Source organism: Sorex fumeus, unplaced genomic scaffold (genome assembly GCF_029834395.1).
Source record: "Sorex fumeus unplaced genomic scaffold, SorFum_2.1 ptg000035l, whole genome shotgun sequence".
Lineage (NCBI taxonomy): Eukaryota > Metazoa > Chordata > Mammalia > Eulipotyphla > Soricidae > Sorex > Sorex fumeus.
The window spans coordinates 25,057,810-25,084,708 of NW_026606092.1; the positions used below are offsets into that span (position 1 = coordinate 25,057,810).

Below are 26,899 nucleotides of genomic sequence, written 5' to 3' on the forward strand. Positions count from 1 at the left end.
ATAATTTTAAACCACTGGTTTGAGATAGAAAGCAAGATTTTACACGTTATGTTCTTTGGAAGTCTTAAAAGCCCAAAGAAAAAGCAATAGATATTTCGTTCAAAAAAGTAAAATAATCTGTCAAGGACTAAAAAGTACGTTTTCAAAAACATATTTTACATATTTCCATATATTCGGTCAGTTAAAGATATATAAATAGATACATGAAAATGTTAGATCAATTTTGAGACCATGTGATTAGCAACCAAGTACCCTAAGTAACCTTTCAAATTCTTCCTCCAAATTACAGCAAATATATTCGTGCTTTACTGTTAAATGCTCTCAAAACTTTTTCATTAAGTAAATGTTGAATCAAATCTATCTTCATAACATATTATCTAGAGAATTATTTTTTCTTTTTTGATCACACCCGGCAATGCAAAGGGGTTACTCCTGGCTTTGCAGTAAGGAATTACTCCTGGTTATGCTCAGAGGACCATATAGGTCCCTGGAAATCGAACTGAGGTAGGCCGTGTGCAAGACAAATGCCCTAGCCACTATGCTATAGCTCCAGCCCCTCTCCTAGAGAAATTTTAAAATATGAATTTGTAGTTTTATTTAAGACAAGTATATCAGGGTTACTGAACATCTTGTCCCTTGTCAGTGTAGCTGCAAGTTTGAATATGTGAACATTAGTAAAGAGAAGTAGGCTGACGATGTGAAAAACAGAAATGCATTGGTTACACATTTTGTCTAATAAAAGCAGCACCAGATCATATATGCTAAAATACATTGTCTGACTTATTTTATATTAAATGATGTTCAAAAGACTACTAATTTTTTTCTTGTGCATTAATTGATGAACATAGCCAGAACATGCCAGGTGGACCAGTTTTCTTGTGGAAATGGGCGTTGCATTCCTAAAGCGTGGCTGTGTGACAGGGAAGACGACTGTGGTGACCAGACAGATGAAATGACATCCTGTGGTAAGTGTGAATGAAGCATGCTGTTCGTGTAGAGAGAAAGAAATTTTAACACTACAATCTCCATTAAATTACCTTTTTATTCATAAATACAAGTTGGAGAGGAAGAATATCTCTTACTTTTTATTAAAACCTTTGGACCTGAGTACGTACTTTCATGTTCTTTCTGCTCAAAATATATCCCACTGTGAAGCAGCAATAATCTTCTTGGTTAAAGTAAATGAACCAAACAACATAGTTTTTAGTAAAAATTGGCTATTATAAAACCAACCTGACAGTCTTAAATTAATGACAACAGATCATTACTCTTTTGTCTATAATCATTACAATTTTCGAGTGGAATGGTTCATTGAGTGACATTTGGTGTAAATGGGGAAGTCATATTTCTTGTTGGCATGTATATGTTAAATTATTGTAGCTATAGACAATATAGGTTGGCATTATGGCACTGATAAACTATTTCTTTAATTTCTTTAGACTCAGGATTTTGAAGACCAAATAATGATGATTAGATTTTTTATTTTTGTTATGGCAAATTTCCAAGGCAATTTCTAATGCTCTTTGTTATTTTTAAACATTATAAATTTATTGTTACATGAGTTGCTGTAATTACCTAATAATCTTCACTGTCAGTATTATAATATTTCATTTAAATAACAAATAGTGAAACAGTACAGATTTGGAGTGTTTTTTTCTAATTTTTGTACTTTATCTCAGGTGTGGATATAGATTTGATAATAATATAAATCTGATAATAATAACTACAGGAAAACATTTTCACAAATTTCATGTGTTAAGCATATATATTATGTCTTTAATATCTACTTCAAAAATCCAACCCTATCTTACAATAGTTCTGATTTATTGGAAAATAATTTGCCTTATTTTTAAAATAAAGTAATTTTGAGTTATTAATGAGGAATTACCTATAAATACTAGAAAATTACTTTAACAACTTCAGCTAGAATTATTTTTAAAGATAAAAACAAACTTTACTTAAACATTTTTTCTGAGTTTTCACTTATTTTAGGACAGGAACAAGATTATTTACCTTTATCCAGTTTTATTTTTCCCATATTTCATTTATTCTACTTTTATGACAATATTCACCTTCTATTATTTGTTTAAAAACTTGTATCAAGATGAAGATATATTCATCTTTAACAATTAAGTGCTTTAGTTTTCATCTTTTTAAAATTCAAATTAGAGCTTTAATTTTCTCTCAAATCTGTTTGTTCTTCACTCTCCAATCTGGCGATAGTAATGTTTATTAAAATTATGGAAACCATAGAAATCAAGAGGCTCTTTTTTCTGCCTATGTCCTTCTGATTTATAGCCCAGATGGCCTTGTTCTTATTTTGTCTTGTTCCAGACATTTATATTTAAACATTCTTATTATTTTTCTTTCTATGGTCCCCAAGCTTCTGTTAAGTTGCCCGCTTGTTATTCTTAAGGTTTGTGACATACTTTCACATTTGTCTTTAGTTACAATTTCTTGTTTTGTACATTCATCACTAATAAGACTCTGCAGAAAAGTGGGAGGTTAAGGAAACCCTGGGCGGTGTATTGAAAACCACAGGTAGAAATTATTAAAAATAGCTTTAGTTCCTTGGCCTTATTCAGTACTTTCCTAACTTTTTGCGTGAGGATATAAGTCATCTGGGATGCTTGTTACTGATAAAGATTCTCATCCAGTTGTTACTGAATAGAGTTCTAGAATTAGTATTTTGGGGGAAATATCTCATATATGTCTTAGCCTAAGAGCGACTGAGGGATTTAAATGCTGTGACTTCAGTAATTCACCACAATTCAGACTTTTTTAGGGCTGCTGGAAGAAGTTGTCACAGATGATCTGGCTTGAAACATCTCAGAGTTGTTCTCTCACATTGTTAGTGGTCAAAATTCCAAAATCGAGGGGTCTGTAAAGACTAATCTGAAGCTTCTAGCAGGTAATGCTTGTCTGTGGACTGCTTCTAGCTTTTGTTGCCTTGTGGGACACCTTGTTTCTGTCAGTCTAACTCCTACAATGATTCTGTGGCCTTTTCCGGCTGTCTCTATCACTTCTCTCTCTTTCTCTTTATTATCTCTCTCTTTTTACTTCTAAAAGGACACTAACTCTTGAACTTAGAACAGCTCACTCCAGAATCTGGAGACCCTTAAATGTGTTATTATGTTCTATATCCCCTAATTTAGAAAAAATTCTATTCTTATAGATATTTGAGTTTATAATTTTTTTGGTGCATACGATTAATTCAACCTACTATACCTGAGAATTTTCTACTGCTTATACTACCAAACGAATGGTAGAGGAGGTTTCAATTATGTACAGTTTTTAAAACCTATACCTATTACTTTTATAGGCATATAGCCCTTTGACAAACTACGTTAAAATTGAAAATTTAAGCTTCTGCTCAATTTCTTTCACTTTTTATTACAACCCTCCAACCCATGTACTCTCCTACTTTCTTCCTTACACTTTTCTACCTCTCTCACCACCAAACTCAGGAATATATCTTTTGGGCCTAGAACTCTATCAAGGATATAATTTTCAATTAAATATTTAGAGTGAGTAAAGTTCATCTCACCTAAATTGACTTACGGACTAAATACTTTGAAGTTTGTCTAATATAAGTAAGTATCAATTCTCAAGAGCCATAACAATGTTATTATCTAGACATGTTATATATTTTCTTAGAGGTTTGCACTGTAGCACTATCCTCCCCTTGTTCATAAATTTGCTCGAGCAGGCACCAATATTCTTAGAGGATATAGTTCTTTCATATAAAAAGTAAAGTAAAGGCCCTCCCGTTGATCATCGATTTGCTCGAGCGGCCCAGTAACGTCTCCATTGGAGACTTTGTTGTTACTGTGTCTGGCATATCGAATACGTCACGGGGAGCTTGCCAGGCTCTGCTGTGAGGGCGAGATACTCTCGGTAGCTTGCCGGGCTCTCTGAGAGGGGCAGAGGAATCGAACTCGGGTCGGCCATGTTGGCTGCGTGCAAGGCAAACACACTACCGCTGGGGCTACACGCGGAGTGCATCTAGTCACTCTATCCCATGTCCCTTGGGAAGGTCTGAGACTAGGGCCATTAGCGGCCCTAACAGGTCCCTCCCCGAGCTTGGGGAGGTGAGTTCTCAGAGAATGGGTCTCTGGCGAGGGCAGACTGGGCAGGAGATGCTATGAATCCCCTCTCCCCCGCGGAAGGAGTCCTAGCGGATGCCTCCTTAGCCGGAGCTTGGAACAGACTCACGGCCAGCGAAGTTCTTTAATATACATAATTAAAATTATTTTCATATCTACATTTAGTTCTATATGCTAGAATCAGTAAAAAATCAAAACTAGAGTTTAAGTGAAAAATACAAGCCACATGATCAAAATTTAATATTTTTGCAATATTTTTCTATTACCTTTCAAAAGTTATTGGTATTGTTCATATGGTACAGAGAAAAAATAAGATATTTTGGAATCGATTAGATTTTTCTATTATATCTGCAGGTTATTTAATGTAATCTCAGGCAAAATATTATGCTTTCTTCTAAAAATTGGGGTTCACAATAAAAATTACAGATCTGTTGCAAAGGAGGTGGATAGATATGCATAAACTATAACTCATACACAATAAATATTAACATGTAGTCTAAGTGTTATGCTTCCTTCAAAATTATATAACAATATTCTAAATCTGGAGAAAGCTACCATTCTTATATTATCAGTTATTTTACTTTGAAATTTCTATACACTTCCACGTACTTAATTATAAAGGTCAAGTTCATTTATTTAGGCTGCATATTATCATTCTCAAACAAACCCATTATAATTATATTTTATTTTAAATTTTAATAATTGCTTCAGAAATAATTACTTTCAGGTACAAGAGATGAAAACCATAGAAAAATTTATATATTGATGATATGAAAAGCTCATAAATTGCATATATATTCTACCTAACTGAGAATCAGTATTTTAAGCTTTGCAAACTGGATAAATGTAAATACCATAGCAACCATGATTACCTTTGAGAGAAAAAAATTATTGTCATTTACATAATGCCCTGCATATAACATAGAGATAAATTTTTAGTGAAAGTTATAACATAAATTGAACATAGTACCTGAAACAGTAGAAGGTTTTTTATCAGGCCATTAATCCATTTTAACTATTCCATGAGGTTTCAGTAGCTACTGAATAAAAGATAGTTTTCTTTGCTGTAATTGTAACAGGACAAAAGACAAGAACAATTTTTCATAATATTTGTCTCTTACAGAGTTAATTAGAATATCTTTTCTAGTATCCATAATTTGGGATTCAACAAAGATGGAAAGTCAAAGAGCACTTATGTTATTTCAAGAAAAAATATTATGAATACTATTTAAGCCTATTGAATATAAGGATTCATAGTGCTACATTAATGGAACAAATATTTAGAAACAAATAGAAATATTGATATACTACTGTTAACTTTTTTAAAATCAAAATTAATTTAAGAGGTAGAGAAATTGAGCATTTATTTTATTGAATTTTGTTTTTTTCTGTTTTTAAGGAGAAAACGTATATTGTTTTTAGGACTGATTTCTAAATCAGCAGAGATGATAAGTAATTGAATATTGTGAAATTCTGAATATAACAATCTCCATGTATTTCTGGAAAATATATATTTCAGTAGAACTATTATGCAAATCTTTCGTAAAATTCCATACTTTTTTTGGAAGTAAAACAGATTTTATTTGGAGAGTTTTGAAGGGGTGGAGGGAAAGAAAGTAGAAGAGAGTAAAGTAAGGGGCTGGAGAGGGAGTAGGGGCTTCCCTGATAGAGAGAGATGCTCCAAACACACATCCCAACATTAGATATGAAAGCATGAAAGTACATCTCAAGAGGGAAGATCCATGAGCCACATGTGCTCAGATGCCACATGTGGTTGGCCTCTTGGGCACAAGTAGCACATGGACTCGGGAAGCATATGTGCCAAAATTTTATAGTTTTGATTTCATTATTAAGCAGAGAAAAATCATAGAAGATTTTCCCATTGTTTCATTGATAGTTTTCCCCTGAAAATCATTAGTTGTATGTACTTGAATTCTATTATAATTCTAGTTGTGAGGGTTTTTTTTGATATACATATATATACATATATATATTAGAATTAAAAAAAATACTTTCCTACCAATAAAATATCATTGAATTTAAGAAACTGCTGAATACTATAGGTAATTACCTTTTTAACGGCAATTTTATTGTTTTAATTATTTTCTAATAAAATGAGGTTAGTTACTACCTCCACAGGATTAGAGAAGACATATTTGAAAATGTGTAATATGGACTGTTTATGTAGTTTATCATACAGCACTTGCTTTACATGTGTAATAATATGGGTTTAATGCCTTGATCTTCAAATAAAATAAATTAAAACAAAAAATGTATCATCTAATAATTTATAGAGTTATTTTATATATAATTATGAAATTAAATGTCACTACCCGTTAGATTCTTCAACTGCTCATTTGAACCTTAGCATTCACAGATTATTTTTGTTTAAAGTCTCCGATTTGTATTTGCTCTACATTTTCTAAGCATTAGATACTTTATTTAAAAGAGAAAAGCATTTTGACATTCACCTTTAATCTTGAAATATAAACATAATTTTTTATTATCCTGTCAAGTAACTAAAGGAAACTCTTTTAGAAGTATTGATTAAATTATGCTTTGGGCATTCTCACATTTCTTTCTGTTACTTTCCCTTATATATCAATATGTCAGAATGTTTGTTGGTTTGTATACGACTAGCTTATGATGTAGTCTTTTATCTTTACAGTCAAAATTTTCTTTTTCATACTTCTTTGTTTGAATTATATTTAGGTTCTGATATATTTAATGTCTTTAAAATTTCAATTTATTATAATATTTTAATAACCTGTACTTTCCATGATGAAACATAATGAAGAAAGCAATACACTGCACTGGCCTCCCATTGTTCATCAATTTGCTCAAGCGGGCCAGTAATGTCTCCATTGTGAGACTTGTTACTGTGTTTGCCATATCAAATACGTCATGGGTAGCTTGCCAGGCTTTGCCGTGCTAGCGAGATATTCTCAGTAGCTTGCCTGGCTCTCCGAGAGAGGCTGAGGAATTGAACCTGGGTCGGCCGGGTCCATCACGTGCAAGGTAAACACCCTACCTGCTGTGCTATCACTCCAGCTCCAATGAAGAAATATTGAACTTATGTAGTTTTCATTCTAATGTAGTACTCCAAATGAATATACTTTGAGTTGATGCTTTTCAGTGGATTGAAACCATCATTAACTGTTCAAAACTAGTGATGCATTGCCATTTTCCTTGGCAGTTAGAGAGGGTGGTACTCTAGGACTGTACCCAGCATTGCTTGATGGGAGAGAAAGCGTATATGCATTGCCTAGGATTGAACTCAGGACCTAATGCATGTAGGTGCATGGTCCTCAGGTTTGAGCGACCAGACCATAAAATTCTTTTTTCAAGAATCAGAAAAAAAGTTAACAAAACATGGTACAGAATAGCTTATCAAGAATACATGAGAAAACTCCACTTGGATCTGTGTTTATTATGAAATTTTGTGCACTTATCCTATTATTTGTACAGGTTGCCAATTTTATGTTTTTTAAAAGAAAAGTGCTTTCACTTGTAAGACATTAACTTTTCATAATTGCTGGCCATTCTGGTATATTTTCTTTTTACAGATAATATTCAAATATCTGTTTGCTTCGCCATTTAAGAATTAGGATAAATTTCATGACTTCATCTTTTCTAATAGCTGCATAATACTTCATTGTGTAGATGTACCAAATTTCTTTAACCAGTCATCTGTTCTCGGGCACTCAGTTTTTTTTCCAGATTTTGGCTCTTGTGAATAGTGCAGCAATGAACATAGAAATGCAGATGACATTTCAAATGTACTTTTTTGCCTCTCTGGGCTATATTCTCAGTTGTGGTATGGCTGGGTCAAATGGGAGCTCAATTTCTAATTTTTTGAGAATTGTCCATACTGTTTTCCAAAAGGGCTGAACAAGTCGGCATTCCTGACAGCGGTGAAGGAAATCCCTTTCTCACAACATCCACGCTAACACTGGTTGCTTTTGTTCTTTTGGATATGGGTCAGGCTCTGTGGTGTGAGATGGTATCTCGTTATTTTGATCTGCATCTCCCTGATGATTAGTGATGTAGAGCATTTTCTCATGTGCCTTTTAGCCATTCGGATTTCTTCTTTGGGAAAGTTTCTGTTCATTTCATCACCCCATGTTTTGATGGGGTTAGATGTTTTCCTCATGTAGAGTTCAACCAATGTTTTGTATCTCCGTGATATAACCCTTTATCAGATGGATATTGGGTAAATATTCTTTCCCATTATGCAGTTTGTCTTTGTATTCTGGTTATTGTATATTTTAAGGCGCATAAGCTTCTTAATTTAAGATTGTCCCATTTGTTTATCTGTTTCCACTTGGTTGGTCAGTGGTGTGTCATCTTTGAAAATCCTATTAGCCTCAATATCCTGGGGGTTTTTACCTACCTTGTCTTCAATGTATCTTATGGATTTTGGCCTGATGTTGTGATGAAATTTACATACAAGTTGTCCTACATGGAAAGTATCATGCTAAGCAAAATGAGTCAGAAACAGAGGGACAGACATAGAAGGATGGCATTCATCTGGGGAATATAAAGTAAAAAATTGGGAGACTAACACCCAAAAATAGCCAAGATAAGTACCAGGAGATTTACTCCATGGTTTGGAGGCCAGCCACACATGCTGAGAGAGAAGGCAGCTCAGATAGAGAGGGGAGCATCAAGTAAAGGGTGTTGGGAGTACCCCCCCCCAAGATGAGAGATGCATGCTGAAAATAGACTATAGACCGAACATGTTAGCCACTCAATGCCTCTTTTGCAAACCACAGCACCCAAAAGGAGAGAGAGAACAAAAGGGAATGCCCTGCCACAGGGGTGGGTTGGGATGAGGGGGTTGGGGAGGGTGGGAGGGATGCTGGGAACATCGGAGTTGGGGAATGGGCACTGGTGGAGGGATGGGTACTCAATCATTATATAACTGAAACCCAAGCACAAAACTTTGTAAGTCTACAACTGTACCTCATGGTGTTTCACTAATAAAAATTAAAAAAAAATTAGGATAAATATTCAAAATTTCAAATTTAATTGAGGGGACATAAAACTGTCACCCCCTAAACCATTGACTGTCTTATAAACTAATGTAGTCTTAATTTAAAAAGATAAAATTTCTATTTTAATTAAAGATAAAAACAAGTAAATAAACTTTTACTTTGAGCATTGCCGAATGTGTATTTTAGACTTAAAATTCATTTACTCATATTTTGCATGCCAGACACAGTAACAGTAACAGTAACATATTTTGCTGTTCAAAATACTTACTTATGATTTGTCCTTAAATATTGAGTTTAATTTAAATATTGCAGTATAGTAAGACATTACAAAGAATACTATGAGTTATAGTAATGTCATTTAAATCCTTCATTTTCTGAGGTTACTATCACCAGTGTGCTTCATAAGGCTAGGTACTAAACCAATACTCAGTATTCCTAGTTTCATACACAAATACTACCAGATCAATTTGTGAAGCCCTCATTTCTGCTAAATAAATGATTGAGGGTAGATAAAAATAAGTTTTATGAAGGTTAACTAAGTCAATCTTCAAATAATCTTTCCTGTATGAATCAATTAAATTGGATAGGTTAAAGCACTGTAACACTGTCCTTCCATTGTTCATCGAGTTATCGAGTGGGCCCAGTAACATCTCCATTGTGAGACTGGTTGTTACTGTGTTTGGCATGTCAAGTACATCACAGGTATTTTGCCAGGCTTTGCCGTGCAGGCGAGATACTCTTGGTAGCATGCCAGGCTCTCCGAGAGGGGCGGAGGAATCGAACCTGGCTCGGCCAGGCTGGCCGCGTACAAGGCAAATGCCCTACTGCTGTGCTATCTCTCCAGCCCATGATTTTTTGCCCCATTGATGGCTCCTGGAAGTGTTCTGAGCACATTGAAGATGAGGTGAACATAGTGCATTTTTCTTGTTGTTTTGTTTTATTTTTGAGCCACACCTGGTAATGCTCAGGGGTCACTCCCAGCTCTGCACTCAGGAATCACTCCTGACTTTTCTCGGGGGGTGGGGGGGGACTATATAGAATGCCTGGGATGGAACCTGGGTCAGCTGAATGCAAGGCAATTGCTTTATCCACAGTTCTATCTCTCTGCCCCCGAACACAGTGCATTTCAATTCAGCATCTCCAGCTTATGATGGATTTATCTGGGCTCTCCCCACCCCACCAGCTGCCAAATATCTCTATGGTGATGTAGTGAGATAAAGAAGTAACAGACGTTTTCTTTAGAGCAGCGTCTCTTAACCAGGAGAAGGTCCTGTGGTTCTCGAGGATAGCTTAAAAATCAAACGAAATATTGTCTGGTAAGATAGATTAAGTGGTGAAGCACATGGGTGTGTGGGCTTGAGTCCGATACCTTCTTTCTTGACTCCAAAGTTCCATCTAAGAGTGAACATTGCCAGTATAAACTCAGAACCTTCATTCTACAGCTGCGTGTTGCATGGTCTTTGTTTTGGCCCCCATTCCTGTCTAAGTCCTAAACTACAGATGTTTTCTCGTAATTTACAGTCAAAATCTTAAAGCAGAAAATAAGTGTTTTTCTCAAAATCTGTTCCACAAACTATTTTTTACAAAACCAATGATCATTCACATTTTATCAGATTATTCTCTCATGTTGATAAATTTATAAATGTATTTTTCTTTTTTCTATTTTGAAATATCTAAAACATGAGCTATAATAATTTTTTAGTTTTGGATCATCCGAAGGTGTTAAATTACAGCCAATTGTAGTAATTTGAGGTAGATTAATCTTACCATATAAGAAATAATTTTGTCTGGAAACTTCAATATTCTACTTTGAATATCATTGTTATAAACTGTCAAATATATTTTCATCTAGTTTATTTTTCTCTCTCTTGCTCCTGTGTTATCTCTCTATCTCTCAATAAGTTTCTCTTCCATTTTTCCTTTTTTTGTGTCATTTGAAATGTAGGAAGGGAGGTCTTTTAATTTAATTAGAAAATATTTTACTTTAAAAGCTAATTCTTTGCATTTGTTGATTTTCAAAGGCTTATTTACTTTGAAATCTCAGCATTCACATGTTCAAAATCTTTATAAATATATAATAACTATATGATGCCAACTAAACTTATTCTGTGAGTTGCTAGCTTTGTTATTGTTTTTCCTTTTAGCTTGTGATATGAACATCTCTCAGAGACAAAGTTAGATTTAACTTTGCTGCTTTGACTCTTCAGGAAAAGATTTTTGTCTTTTAATGTAATACACATTGCTTTTTAGTTTGGGAGTATATATATATATATATATATATATATATATATATATATATATCCATTTAACAGTTTTCCACTGAGAGATGGTTAAGTTTCCTGGTTCATGAAATTCACATACATTAATTTTTCTTGAATTATGATGAATACAAAAAACTCTTAATCAGATTATTCTCTTTTCAATTTACTAGGAAGGAATTATTTAAAATGTTTTAAAAGCACAGAATCCTTAACTTACCCTGTGGTTGTGCTCTAATAAACCTGTCACAAGTTGAAAACATTCTGAGTTGAAAATAACTTCATATAAATAATTTACCAAACATTATAGCTTAAATTTCCTTAAACATTCTCAGAGGAGCTATATTTCTTTACAATTGGGGAAATTAACTAAAATGAAGTATAATTTATAAATAACGTATTGAAAATTTCATGTCATTTATTGGCTGTTGTACTGAAGTGAAAAAAGAAGTATCCAGTTCAAAATGAAAAACACTGTTTCTACTAATTCAATATCCTTTTAACAACATTGTGAAGTAAAAATTGGGAAGTGAATATTTTTAGTCAAAGATCATCTGCCTTTCAGATCCTCAAAAATTAGTATATTGTTTCATGTTTCTTGTGTCTCTCAAAGAGAAAAGAGACACATCATGATTATAATAACAACAGAGAACAAATTAAGTTTCACATAGTCAATTACAGTTTTTTCATTGGATTTTTTTTTATCTTCACAGAATTTCCAACTTGTGAGCCATTGACTCAATTTATATGTAAAAGTGGAAGATGCATTAGCAATAAGTGGCAGTGTGACTCTGGCAAGTACCAAATGTTCAATGAGTTTTAAATAATTGTGATTCCTTAACTCTTTCAGAGGTATTTTGTAAGAGCCAAACACAATGATTGTGAAAAGCAACATTTAAAGAGTAACTGGCATGTCATTGTGGATTAACATTAAAAATAATGAAGCTCGATACCTGTCTTACATGATTCTGATAACGATGGGTTTTCACATGTAGTCTTTTTTTTTTCTTTTTGGGTCACACCTGGCTATGCAGAGGGGTTACTCCTGGCTCATGCACTCAGGAATTACTCCTGGTGATGCTCGGGATACTATATGGGATGCTGGGAATCGAACCCAGACCAGCCACGTGTAAGGCAAATGCCCTACCTGCTGTGCTATAGCTCCAGCCCTCACATGTAGTCTTACATAGACAATTTTCTACAAACAAAAAAGGAAAGGGACAACTGAGAAAATTACTTGAACAATTTAATTTGTCAAAGCATTTTATATTAAATTCTTTGTGTAAAAATAAATTTTTTATAATCCCATTGTGGAGTAATTTGAAAATTAATAAGAAATTATCCAGATTTTCTCTATTCTTTCATTTTGTTTTATATCAAAAGTTGATTTTTATTTTAAAAAGTTGATTTTTAAATATGATTATAATATATAATTAAAGTTTTGATTGTTAACAGATAATTTTTGCCGAACACAGGCAAATTCTTCTTTAGCAAATTCATGTATCCTCAACCATTAATTAAAATGTCTGTTTTCAATTCACATTATTCTCAATGCTCTCCTGAAATAGCTATTAATAAATAATAGAAATAACATGCAACAGTGCCATATGACAATTTTCCAATAAAAATCATCTACTCCAATTATAAATAAAATATATACTATTTGGCGATATATGTTCATATGCATATATGTCTATATACCATATATAAATATACATAAGGTCATTTGTATATATGTATATAGGTATATGTAGACAATATATATATGCTAAGGCATATATACCTATAAGCATATGTATATATAAATATACATAAGGTTAGTACATATTGTATATATACTAATATGTATGTATGTATTTATATGCCTATGTGTTAACAATGTGGATATATACTATAGATGTCTATGTACTGATGGATATATATCTAGATATATTCATATAGTGCATACCATATGGATATGTATAATCATATATTTAGATATAACCATATAGTACATTTTATATTTATTATTGGAGTAAATTTTAGCTTTACTGGAATATAATATCTATGTATACATGAATATATAGAGAGACACATGCGTATATATCTACACACGTAAAAATAATAGTACTTAGTTTAGCACTAATTTTGAATAGATAGTTGAAAATTGAGACATTAAGCAGTTTTACATATAATAAATTCAGGTCCTACAATAATGTTATTTACTTTAACTTCAGCCAGGATTTATACTTTCTCAATTATAAAACAGAAGAAAGTTTAATAAAATGACATTATTTGCACATCATCTATATTCAACTAGAACTCAGTGACAACAGGGTATATAGTAAGCACTCATGTTGGAAAATTGAACTAAATTTTAAATAATATTCTAAAATCTGGCCATAGAGATTCTAGGTTTAAATAGTTATTTCCCCCAGTAGTTACATCTTTAGATTTATCATCTCTTGAAAATCCTACAGTCACCATCATTCTCTTTGAAATTATTTCAAGCTACATAGACTCTTATGTTAGTCATTTATTAGAGAAATTGAAATCCATCCTCAAAATCCAAGCCAAGATTTATTTTAGTTAATTAGTTTATATTCTACCACACTGAAAAATATAGAATTGAAGGTCACAATCTTAATATTCAGTAACAATATCGACCAAAGACTTATGGTTCCTTTGTCAACAAAGAAAATTGTATAGCATGAATAAATATTAGCCATTTCATAAGAAAAAAGGTTCTCCCTGTATGTTTTCATAACCTTGATGTTGATGCTCCTTTCCAGATGACGACTGTGGGGATGGAAGTGATGAGATTGGCTGTGTTCACTCTTGCTTTGAAAACCAGTTCAGATGTTCCAGTGGCAGATGCATCCCAGGCCATTGGGCCTGTGATGGTGACAATGACTGTGGAGACTTCAGTGATGAAACCCAAATCAATTGCACCAAAGAAGGTTAGTCATTTTGTAAAACTAGAAATAGTATATATTATATATGTAATATATGAAATAGCATATATAATATAAATACTTAAAACTAGTAATATCTATAAACTATCTACTATATAATATGCTATTTGAGGTATTTCAGACTAGTATTATTGAAAAATAAACTTCTCATGAAAATAATATGTGCATTGAATGAATCTATTTGTGTTTTAATTTATTTTATCCATATCTCCATATAATTTGGTATTTTCTGTGGTCTTAATGTTCAGTAGCTACTTTGCCTTTTAATAATTATTTTCCCTCATGTGTCAATTTCCTTCAGTAGCTTTTTTGCTTTTTATTCTTTTAATGGGCTGGAGCGATAGCACAGCGGGTAGGGCGTTAGCCTTACAAGCGGCCAACATGGCCGACCCGAGTTTGATTCCTCCGCCCCTCTCGGAGAGCCCGGCAAGCTACCGAGAGTATTCGATATGCCAGACACAGTAACAACAAAGTCTCCAATGGAGACGTTACTGGGCCCGCAAATCGACGATTCTTTTAATAATTATTAAAGGACTGAATGCCTAATCCTGACTCCTAAATCATAAAGTAGAATATTATCCCAAGGGAAATAAACTAGAAAGAAAGAAATAATTTTACCTTTATTTCCACACCAAATGTGTTTCCTTAGAGTTTGAAACAATCTTCTATTGAATGCTTATATATTCTAACTGAGCTAGAGAGGAAGAAAATCATAGTCATAATCATTCTTCTCCTCAGATAGGAGACCAAGTCATCAACATGGGTTCTTTTGCAAATGTGATAATTGTAAGAAATATTAATAATTTATTAATGGTATTATAAATGTGTCATAACATTTTACCATATTATTGTAAAACAATAAAATTTTAGTAGTTTTATTTCTACCTAAGTAATTTAAGTGCAATTTTGTTTGGTTTGGTTTGTTTTTTATTTATTTCATATATATTTACTGGGATCTGAAGTACTACAGTAGGCAGATTTCTTAATTAAAGGAAAGATAACAACAACAAAAAAAGTGGCTCTGCCCACTTTTTCTAGAATTTAACAGGCAACAACAGTAATGTAGTCAACAGGGTATGATGGGGAGAATAATATTAATAAATGTGTTTTAAATGTGTCTTGTAAGGATTCACATGAATCTTTTCAAAATATTATACATTATATAAAATATCAGTTTCTAAATAATTTATTCTGACACATACTCCATATTCCTCTCTCTCTCCTAAAAATATATAAACAGTAGCCTAGCAATAAGATCAAGATGTACCTCACTCAATTCATTTACCTCGGTCTCATTCTTGTGTCTATTCTCTTTCAGTTTAATCTATTCCTATATATAAGCCAGGGCATTTTTTTTCTCAAATTAATCTTCAACTGAAAAATAAAATATATAGAAAAATACTTTCTTTGTGATTTTGATGTAGTTATCTGGTAAGGTTGGAAATTATATCTTAAATAAAAATGAATTTTTCCTATTTAAAATTAATAAGCACTTAATGATATGTGCATCTATGGCCTACCCCAAACTTGCTGTGAAAGACAGATTTCCTCAAAGTTGGCTTGTTTTCATCACAGAAGAAAGATTATGTCCTTCTTTTCAGTGTATCTTTACTTTATTTCAAAGTTAAACTGGCTGCAAAAAATGAATTTTGGGGAACTTGATTTTGTTTTGTGAGTTTCAAAGTCAGTGCTATATGTACATTCGTATAGGTTCTCAGGTAGTTTTTCAGGTACAAATTATTAGAAATTCCTATACAATATAAATGGATTTTGCTTTTAGAGCCCTAATATATTACTATTAAACTACACTAACAATATTAATGGCATAAAATATCAATATTGTTTTATGTAATATGGCAATCAATATGCCAAGAAAATGATTCAGATAATCTGTGTTTCTTGCACGTTTCAAGAAAAGAATGAGAAGAATTTCCTGCACTGATTTATAAGATTATAATCTACATGAAGTTCCATAATAAAATATTCATGTAGGTAAATGGAAGTTACAGGAATTGAGAAAAATTAAAACTATATTTGATTTTGGTACAAACAATTCAGATACTAAAAAGAGTGTTTAATATTTTTATCTATTACAATTTTGTTTACATGTTCTTATATAGAAATTATTATATAACTATGATATCGAAAACTGTTAAAACTGATCAGGAAAGTCATTTTGTACATGCTGAATTTGTGAGGCATTGCCAAGGTAAAATATGAATTTGATGCAATTAGTCATATGATTCAGTCCCAAAACCTGCTGTGGAAGAATGAACAGGGGATTCTGGCTTGAGATCTGAGACTAGCTGTCAAAATTGATAAAACCCACTGTATAATTGCTCAGCATTTTGCTTTACACTGCTTGGGTAAATAGAGCATATGGTGTTGCTTCTCCCAGCTTAAATTACTCTCAAAAGGACAAAAATACTCTTGAATTTACTCTTTGGACCAAAGAAATCAGGAAATCAAATGTTTCATAAACAATATCTATCGAAAAAAAATATTCAAGATCAGTTCCTATTCTCTCTGAAACTACTTTGTTGTTATTGTAGTTTTTCTTTTCTTATTTTATTTATTTTTTTTGTTCCCTTTACTCTTGTGAAAGGTGGAAAATAAGATATATATGAGGGTGGTAGACTATACTAACTGGTAACAAAATACCTGTACATGATAGAAAATAGCTAAATCAAGTTTTCTGGATTTTTAAAGGTGATATTTAATGAGTTAGAGACTTCTTTTGAAAGTGAGAATTCATATCACTTCTCTGAATTTACTTTTGCTTTAAAATATGTGTATCCAGCTCAGAAGATTTAAAAACCACCCTGTAAGACTAGGACATTTGGAGAATCTGAGCAAGGAGTCATATTTAGAAGTTCAGGATCTGTTTCCAGTATTTATGCAGTTCAGTAATTATGCATTTTTGTAACATTTTTATCAATGAGTATTTGTGCCCAAGCCTGTTCTGCACACTCCCTTAGTTGTGTTGATTGATTTGTTTTCATTAGGTTCAAATAATAAACGTGTGGCGTTTCTTAGCGTGAACCAGGGCCAAAATTCAATCTGAACACAAAACTATAAATAATAACAAATGAGAATCAAAATTATGTATAATAATAGCAAATTATCTTAGATATATTGAAAGATTTTTATTTTACTGAGCAATGAGATTGTTCTTACTTATCATTAAGCAGTGAGTTTTGTTGTTTGTTTCTTGAAGGGAAGTATATTTTATATAATTGTCCATATCTGATACATTGGACTGTTGTTTCAGAGGATTCTTATGAATGAGATCCAAAATAATCACATTTATTTGGAATTTGCTTGTGTTTTTTCCTTTTGGACCACCAGTAAAATACATGAGTTTGTATATATAGTTTTTGTGCTTCTTTTTATATAAATTATCTTGTTAAATTCAAAGATAAAAATATGGGTCTAAAGACGTGACTCATGGTATAGCACATGCCTAACTCATGGGAGGTCTTGGGTGATCCCCAGTACTACACATGCCTCTCCTCTCCCCCAGTCGTAACTGGAAACCATCTGGAGGGCCCCACAGCTTCCAGAGAATGCTCCAAGCCCCAAACAGAGCCGATATCACCGGGAGGTCCCAGATGGGGTAGATGCTGTCTCCCTGCCTTCTCCAGATGGAATCCCGGTGACCATGAGCTTCTACAAGCATGGCTTTGGCATGCGGGTACCAGGACAATTTTTCCTGAACTGCAACAGGGCCACTGTGGCTCCCAAGTAATCTCTGATTCCAGAAGTCATGCCCACAACTCACCCCCCCCCCCGGTGCCATCTTATTTTATTTTTATGGTTTTGTTTTGGGGCTATACCCAGCGGTGCAGAGGGCTTAATTCTGACTGCTCAAGGATCACTCCTGGCATGAGTGTTCATATGTGGTGTGGGATTAAGCCCAGATCAGCTCTTAGAAGGCATGTACCTACCTGCTCTTCTATACTATCATTCTGAAAGCACTTTTGAAAATTGTTTTTATACAGAAAATGGGATTTATCATTTTAATACGACTAATATGTATAAAAAGTATAAATTCACACTTCATAATTTTATTAATACATATCATTTCCTTCTTTTGTAATGCATTATGTCCTTCCCTCTGAGGTATGTAGAAACTCATTTACTAGTCGAAGAAGAAATAATGTCTTCAGAAAAAATATATAGTTCATAATCACTCTTGAGCATGTGAATGTACATTTCTATGACTCTTGTGAAACTAGTTGGTGACTAGTTTTTCAAAGTGGAAAAATATGAGGCTAAAATCTTAAAGGACTTAATGAAGCTCCTCCATAATCCTGCCATGTAACTATTTATTCAAGTACTAAATAATAGTTTTACCTGTAAGTATATAAACAATATAATTAAAATGAGACTTCAGACTTTCTGTACTAGTGTTTTACTCTTTGACTGATAAATTTGAAAGAAAGAAGTAAAGGAAGAAGGAAGAAATGATGAAGGAAGAATGGAAGGAGAGAAGGGAATAGAGGACAGGAGGGAGGGGAAAGAAAACAAGAAAAAAATACTGAGAAGACGAGGGTCCCATATCCTAAAATACAAATATCAGAAAGTAATCGTATACCTTGTCGCCTACTGAATCTGTTTTAATTATTTAATCTAAGGGTAGAAGGGACACACGTGGGATCCTAGAGTTCTCAGGGCTTACCCCTACCTCTGTACTAAGGAATCACTCCAGGTGTGGCTTAGGTGACCATAGGTTGCTGGGGATCAACCCTGCATAGAACAAATGCAAAGCAAATGCCCTACCTATTTTACTTTCTCTCCAGCCCCTCAACTTTATTACCTGAATGATGATTAAAGCATTTCTAAAATAAGTCAAATAAAAATTGTTCAGAATATTCGGCAGGTAACCCACCCATGTTAATTTTCATTAAAAATTGTAATAAATAACTATTCCAAGGTTAGAGAGATAATTAAGAGATTCAGGTGCTTGCCTTGCATGTGTCCAACCACAGCTTGATTCCTGGCACTGCGTGTGTTCTTATGCACCAGCAGGAATGATTCCTGAGCACAGAGTCAGAGGTAGACTCAGCACCACTTAGTGTAACAACCCTTCACTATCAAATAATTAGGGCTAATAATTTCAGCAGAGACTTGATGGAGAAAGCTTTAATTTTTCTCTAAAATAGATTTTTAAAAAAAAAAAATGTTTTTGAGAAGGCATCCTTCTTTTACTTTATCTTATTCAATTTTTTTTCTGGGTCTATCAGTGTAGAATCTATCAATTATAAAGGGATCACATGATATCAGAGAGAACATCAGAGTTGGTCCATCCACATGGCATGTCCTGAACTCCTGAACTCTCTCTCTCTGGTCCCCAGTGACAGTATGGTCACCTGTTTTGTTTTTCTTATATAAAAATGTTCTAAAGATTTATTTCAATTTTTTGTACTAAAATTATAAGAAAACATTATTTCATGGTCATCCAAATTTTGAAATTAAATAATGACCTTCAGTTTGATATAAAATACTCAATTCAATAAACCATATAAAATTCTGAAAAAAATTTTTATACTAATTTCTTTTAATGAAAATATGAATTATTTCCTGCTAAAATATAGCTAAAGGCAAATTTAAGTTCTACCTAGTTTTAAAAAGTATACGTACTTTCAATAAAATACAAATTGTCTGGTTTAAAATTTAGTAGTACCTCACAGATGGATTTATTTTCCTTCAGAAATCTTAATCCTGAGATATCAAAACAGTCTTAATTATTAATGGATTTTATCCATAGGAAATCTCTTTTTGTTTTTGTGGGCAAAATAAGTCTTTAAATGTTATTTTATCCTTAATACTACAAACAACTTTAACATTGAGAACAAAGAAGAATCAAGGCTCTTGAGTCAATTGGGAATAGCAAAGTCTATTTTGAGGGTCTGTAATATATCTAGGGATGCAATTATCAGGAAAATTAATAATAACATGTATACTTAAAAACATGAAATAATATAAAATGATTTATAAAATGGGGAAGAGAAAGCCAGATATCCCCTTTCCTACTTACTATATAGAAAATTGTGATGAATCCTTACCTACTCTTATAAACATTTATTATTCTCTTAAAATGTAATTTTGAGCCCTGACAATTCAGTAGCATCTCCAGTACTTAAAAGAATAATTAAAAAATAAAGTAATAAATATAATAAAATATTCATTTGATTTTTAAGTGGATTGTAACATAATTTAAATTAACAGAAGTAATTTGTTGCTCAAATAACTCAAAATAAATACCTTACTCTAAATAATTCAACAAATGTAATATGCATATATAATATATATTAAATACATACACATATATGTATAAAATTTTAAGGAAGAGTTTGTTTTATAAGCTTTTAATAAAACTTAAAATGCAAAGAGTAAATTAATTTTCAGGTTTTTAATTCTGCTTCCTCATTTTTAATTTGTGGTCAGTAATCAGTAAAATACTTCATTCAGCAAAAAAATAAACAACATAAAAATCCCAAGGGGCAGAGATAATCTGCAAAACGATGAAATTACCTCTCAATAACTGCAAATTAGTTTTGCTTTTTTAAGTAAAATAAATAACAATGATATAAAACTTTACCTTTTTTCTATAGAAACAAATGTTAGATAGATAGCTTGCTTAAGTGTCTATCTGAACTGTTATGCTTTGTTTACTCTATGTTGAAAACTTTTAGCTTAATTTTCATTTAAATACATTTCTGTGGTTTTAGATAGTACAGCAGATAAAGCTCTTGCTTTGCAAACGGTGGATCTGAATTTGATTCCCCTAAATCATATATGATCCTCTCAACATTGCCTGGGAGTGATCCCTGAACAGAGCCAGGTGTAAACCCTGAGTACCACGGGTGTAGCCACCCCCCTAAAAAAAAAGTAAACTATATACATATAGTTTTTTTTTTTTGCTATATATAAAGTAGGGGATTTTTTGCATTAAATTTGTTTACAAAGGAATTTAGATATAGATTATAACAATGTTTCTTAGGAAACCTTGCAGCCACAAATAAATTACCACAAAAAAACTGACGCAAAAATCATTTACTCCTTGATACGTACATCCTGGGGTGGATATTCTATGAGCAATAAACAAAACTAAGAATATTTTAGAACAAGAATTGCATTTTTTTTCAGGTAAATGTTGAAGTGTAAATACTTTACTTCTGCTTGTTACCACTGTCCAACTCAACTGTTTCAGCAAAATTGAAGTCATAAACTGTGTGTCAATGTGTACCAGTAAAATTTTATAGGAAAAGGTAGTGAACCAGAATTGGTCTGTGGGTCATAAAATGCAGAAACCTCATTTAGGACACAAGTAGGAACACATTATAAAAGAGTGGTAATATTTTATATCCATATTGTATCATTTCCACAATGAAATAGACCACATCATATTCAATCAGCGGTTTTGCCTAACCGATGTTGCTGTTGTCCCAAAATTCCAAACGGGATCAGACCACCGTCTTCTTCGTGCAAAATTCTACCTCACAGAACGAGGAGAAAAGAATGCAAGGTTTAAGAAGAAGACTCCCAGAACAACCACCAACTGGGAACTCTTTGGCTCTGTTGCAGCAACATGGGAAGATGCCGTCATTGACAACATTGATGAGGAATACGATCGAATGATTCAGCACCTCCATGATTGTGCAAGGAATGCCAAGAGAGAGATAACCACAAAAAACCGTCTTTCTTCAAACACTCTTGAACTTATTCGCCAACGTGGCGTGGCACGTGCCTCAGGCAACCACAAGCAAACGTCCGAACTGGCAAAACAGTGCAGAAAAGCCATCAAGGATGACCTCAAAAACAGGAGAGCAGCAGTACTGGTAGATGCAGCAGAAGCTGGGAAAAACATTCGTAATGCCCGCCTATCCTTCACCAACTACAAAACCAAGATGACTGCCCTCCGACATCATGATGGATCTATCACATCTTCCAGAAGGGCAATGGAGAAGATTATTCATGACTTCTACTCAGATCTCTTTAATAGCCACATCCACTTGCCCACATACCACATACCACATGATGGATATGTCGTTCCCAATGTTCTCCCTTCCGAAATCCAACATGCCATCTCGTCGGTAAAGAAACAAAAAGCACCTGGCCCAGACAAGATCAGACCTGAACACCTGAAGAACTTACCATCAGTACTCATCAATACATTAGCTCGACTCTTCACACGCTACCTGTCTGAATGCAAGGTTCCATCCCAATGGAAAACCAGCAAGACTGTACTACTATACAAGAAAGGAGACATCCACGACATTGGCAACTATCGCCCAATCTGCCTATTGTCTGTCATCTACAAACTATTCACTCGAGTCATCCTGAATAGGATTAGCAGAACACTAGATGAAGGACAACCATGTGAACAAGCTGGATTCCGAAAAGGATTCAGTACCATCGACCATATCCACACAATAACCAAGCTCATTGAGGTATCTCGGGAGTTCAAGATGCCGCTCTGTCTAACGTTCATTGATTTAAAGAAGGCCTTTGATTCTGTTGAGACGGAAGCGGTCATGGAAGCCCTAGCCAATCAGGGCGTACAAACTCAATACATCAGGATCCTTCGTGAGCTCTATTGCGATTCACTACCAAGATCTCACCATTCTACAAAGAAGTAATCATCCATATCAAGAGAGGGGTTCGGCAGGGTGATACCATTTCACCAAAACTCTTCAGTGCCACCCTCGAGAACATCATGCAACGACTAGAATGGGAAAACATGGGAGTGAAGATAGATGGTCGGCAACTACACCACCTCCGCTTTGCTGATGACATCGTTCTAATAACACCAAACATCAGCCAAGCGGCACAAATGCTTGCGGACTTTGACCGTGAGTGTGGAAAGGTCGGACTACAGCTGAATCTTACGAAGACAATGTTTATGAGAAACAGCCTTGTTCCTGACGCTCCATTCACTCTCAACGGAACCACCATCTCCGAATGCAACAGTTATATATATACTTAGGTCGAGAAATCAACATGATGAATGACCTGGCACCTGAGTTACGCAGGAGGAAGAGAGCGGCTTGGAATGCCTTCAAGAGCATTGAAGAAATAACTAAAAGGACAAAGAACCTCCAGCTACGAGCACATCTCTTTGATTCCACTATTCTTCCTGCATTAACATATGCCTCAGAGACCTGGACCCTACGAAAACAGGATGAGAACACTATTCGGGTCTCTCAAAGAGGAATCGAAAGAACTATGCTTGGAATATCACGATTCACTCAAATGAGAGATAGAATCCGGAATTCTGATCTTCGTCAACGCTCAAGAATCAGAGACGCTGTCTCATTTGCCAAGACATCAAAAATCAGATGGGCTGGACATGTAATGAGGTTTACAGACAACCGCTGGACTAGAGCCATTACTGATTGGATTCCACGAGACATCAAAAGATCACGTGGACGCCCACCTATAAGATGGTCAGACTTCTTCGTCAAGACCCTAAATGATCGGTTTGAGGCTCTACATGTTCCTAAAACGAACAGATACCATTGGGCTACGCTAGCACGCAACCGGGATGAATGGAGACGTTACTGGCACCCGCTCGAATAAATCGATGAATAACGGGGATTAAGTGATTAAGTGATTAAGTGATTGTATCATTAGCAAGCATATAAGAACAAGGCAAAATTTAGAGGGAACATAAAATACAAAAGGGGCCATTGTTATAGTATAGTGGGTAGAGAGCTTAAATTGCACATAGTTCATTCGGATTTGAGTCCTCTTACCACAAATAGTTCCCTTAGAACCATGCAGGACTGATCTCTGAGGATAGTGGCAAAAATCAGCCCTGAGGACCAACAAAAGTTGTCCATAAACATAAAAAAGAGGAAGGAACCAAAAAAGAAAAGATTAAACTTAATACATTAATAAATTTTAATAGTATTTTTCTGACCTCTCAAATATATAGATCACATATGTATGTTTATTATTTCTCATATATTTATATATAATAATATGTTATATGATGATAAAACATGGAAGTTAAATAATAGCATTTTTCTTCTATTTTCCCCATTGAAGTTTTGAATTCTTCTATAAAGGCCCTCCCGTTGATCATCGATTTGCTCGAGCGGGCCCAGTAACGTCTCCAATGGAGACTTTGTTGTTACTGTGTCTGGCATATCGAATACTCTCGGTAGCTTGCCGGGCTCTCCGAGAGGGGCGGAGGAATCGAACTCGGGTTGGCCATGTTGGCTGCGTGCAAGGCAGACGCCCTACCCGCTGTGCTATCGCTCCAGCCCAATTCTATAAGTTAGGCATATAAAGACAGAAGTAAAGTAATCAAATTTCAGTATATGTTAGTTAAGATTTAGTATCGGTTAAGGTTGTAACTAGAATGGAATGAAAAAAAAAACTTTATTATTCATCCATTACATAAATTTCAACAAATTATACAATCTGTTGACTTGTACTTAGATAAATAAATTTACCATTACTGTGACATATAAAACTCTAGCTCAAAAGTTTATCGTGAGGACACAGTGATAGTACTGTGGGTAGGGCATTTGCTTTGCATACGGCTGACCTTGGTTCAGTTCTCAGCATCCCATAAGTTCCCCGCAGCACCACCAGGAGTAATGCCTGAGTGCAGAGCCAGGACTTAACACCTGAGCATCGCTGGGTGTGAGCCCCTCAAAAAAAAAGTTTATGGTTTATCAGAAATTCTTAACTATGTATGGCTTTGCACATAGCCAACCCCAATTCAAATCTCGAACACCATGTTGGTTCTCTGAGCACTGCAAGGGGTTATCTCTGAGCACAGAGCCAGGCATCAACCCAAAACCAAACCAAACCAAACTAGCCTTTCTGCAAGCCTATATACAAGGAGAAAAAGATTTTGTAAAATAGAGGGTAAAACACAAAAACATGCCCTTGTGTGTGTGGGGGGGGGATAGGAAAAAAGGATTGTGAGGTGAAAAAAATTACCTGTAGAAAAATCAACTGAGATCTACAAGTCAGGCAGAAAGTCACAGAGCAAGGGAAACGATGGTGAAATGATTCGAAAAGGAGACTTTAGGCTTGATTTCACAGTTTATTCACAAATAGAATGGTGGTGCCATTAGTCAAGCAGAAGCTCTTCACAAATGCCACATTTCATAGAGAAGAAAGAGCAAGACAACGCATCCCCACCAAACTCAGTACACAATCTGACTACTCTGCTCAAAGGGTAGAAGGGATATTTAAACATACATCAGCAACCGAAGAGTCTCCGGTCTAATCTCCTTAGGAAGATACTTAGAGTCCCCTCTGGCAAATGCAAGCAAAGGTTATGTCCACATCTTGTAGGTAAATTAAATGAGACTATTGATATACTGCCAGACCACTTCCCAATAGTTTCAGGGCACATGAAGCATCTAAAGGAATCTGGAGCAAACAGCTGCTCTAGGTGCAGAATTGATACATAAGGATTGAAACTAGCAACTACAGAAACTGACACATGGCAATGATCAGAATGCAAGTAGCTTCACTCACAGCATGCTTTTACTTTTTAAAATATTATGCAATCAATGACAAACTAAAGTGTCATTGATTGCATAAAATAGCAGAAAAGAAATTCTCCTTTAAAATAACCAAAAAGAAATCATTTCTCCAGATTTATCTCACAATTGAAAGAATTTATGATATTTGCAACACCATTGTTAATTATTGTTAGTTGAGGGGTTGCTTTAATGTTTCTTATAAAAATAAAAAGTATCTGGCTAAGGAAGTCATGCAGGATATAAATTTTGTAATTATTTATATATATATTTTTACTTAGGAAATAAACAATCTTTTTCTCCATCTCTACAGTTGATAATCTTCTAACTGCAAACATTTAGTCACTATGAAAGCATTTAAATCTTGGGACAAATCCCACTATCAGTTGTCACATTTCCTCCTGGGCTTAGCATTTATTTATTAGATTTCCCAAATTGTATGCCTGGCTTAAATAGCTTCAGGGCAAAAATACAATAAACTTGCATTAGTTAAAATATAACCAGCATCAGCAACATGAAAACATAACAATAAAACAGCATGAGCATATACATATAAACAGAGTCATCATTTTAAAACTCTATTGGGACAAGTTATGTTACAAAGATAGATTGTGTACAGAGCCCTGAAGCTGAAGCGGCTGGGACTCTGGGGAAACACATACGCCTGGAACTCAGGTTGGAACGGTCATCACAGGCTCCTCAAAGTTCTGTTGCTCCCCATACTGGGGAAAAACATCTGTTAACAAAAGGTTTTTTTTTCTTTTTGGCACATGGTTAAGGGTAAGTAAAGCCCTTTTTGTTTGCTTGTTTGTTTGTTTTTTCTTTTTGGTTTGTACTTCTAGCAGCAAAAGGCAGCCTTGCTAAATCTCAACACCCACTCAAACCTAACAAACATTGAGACAAATGTTTGCCATTTTAATCTAACATGATGATGGATGGGTGGGATGAGTTTTATGAAGGAAAGCATACTTCATTGTGTATGCTTGTGTGTGTGTGGACTCATAATACATGTATGACGGTTTCTGTGATTTAGAAATACATTTGGAGCATTCAAACAGATTTATAGTTGTA

At 34.2% G+C, this 26,899-nt stretch overlaps 1 protein-coding gene across 1 annotated transcript in view; it reads left to right on the top strand.

Moving 5' to 3' along the window:
• LRP1B (LDL receptor related protein 1B) overlaps positions 1-26,899 on the top strand; it is a 1,985,988-nt gene that overhangs the window by 1,184,431 nt on the left and 774,658 nt on the right. Inside the window, exons 18-20 of the mRNA XM_056117551.1 lie at positions 849-965; positions 12,075-12,155; positions 14,133-14,300. Coding sequence (XP_055973526.1) covers positions 849-965; positions 12,075-12,155; positions 14,133-14,300 — 366 coding nt within the window. The remainder of the gene's footprint in view (positions 1-848; positions 966-12,074; positions 12,156-14,132; positions 14,301-26,899) is intronic.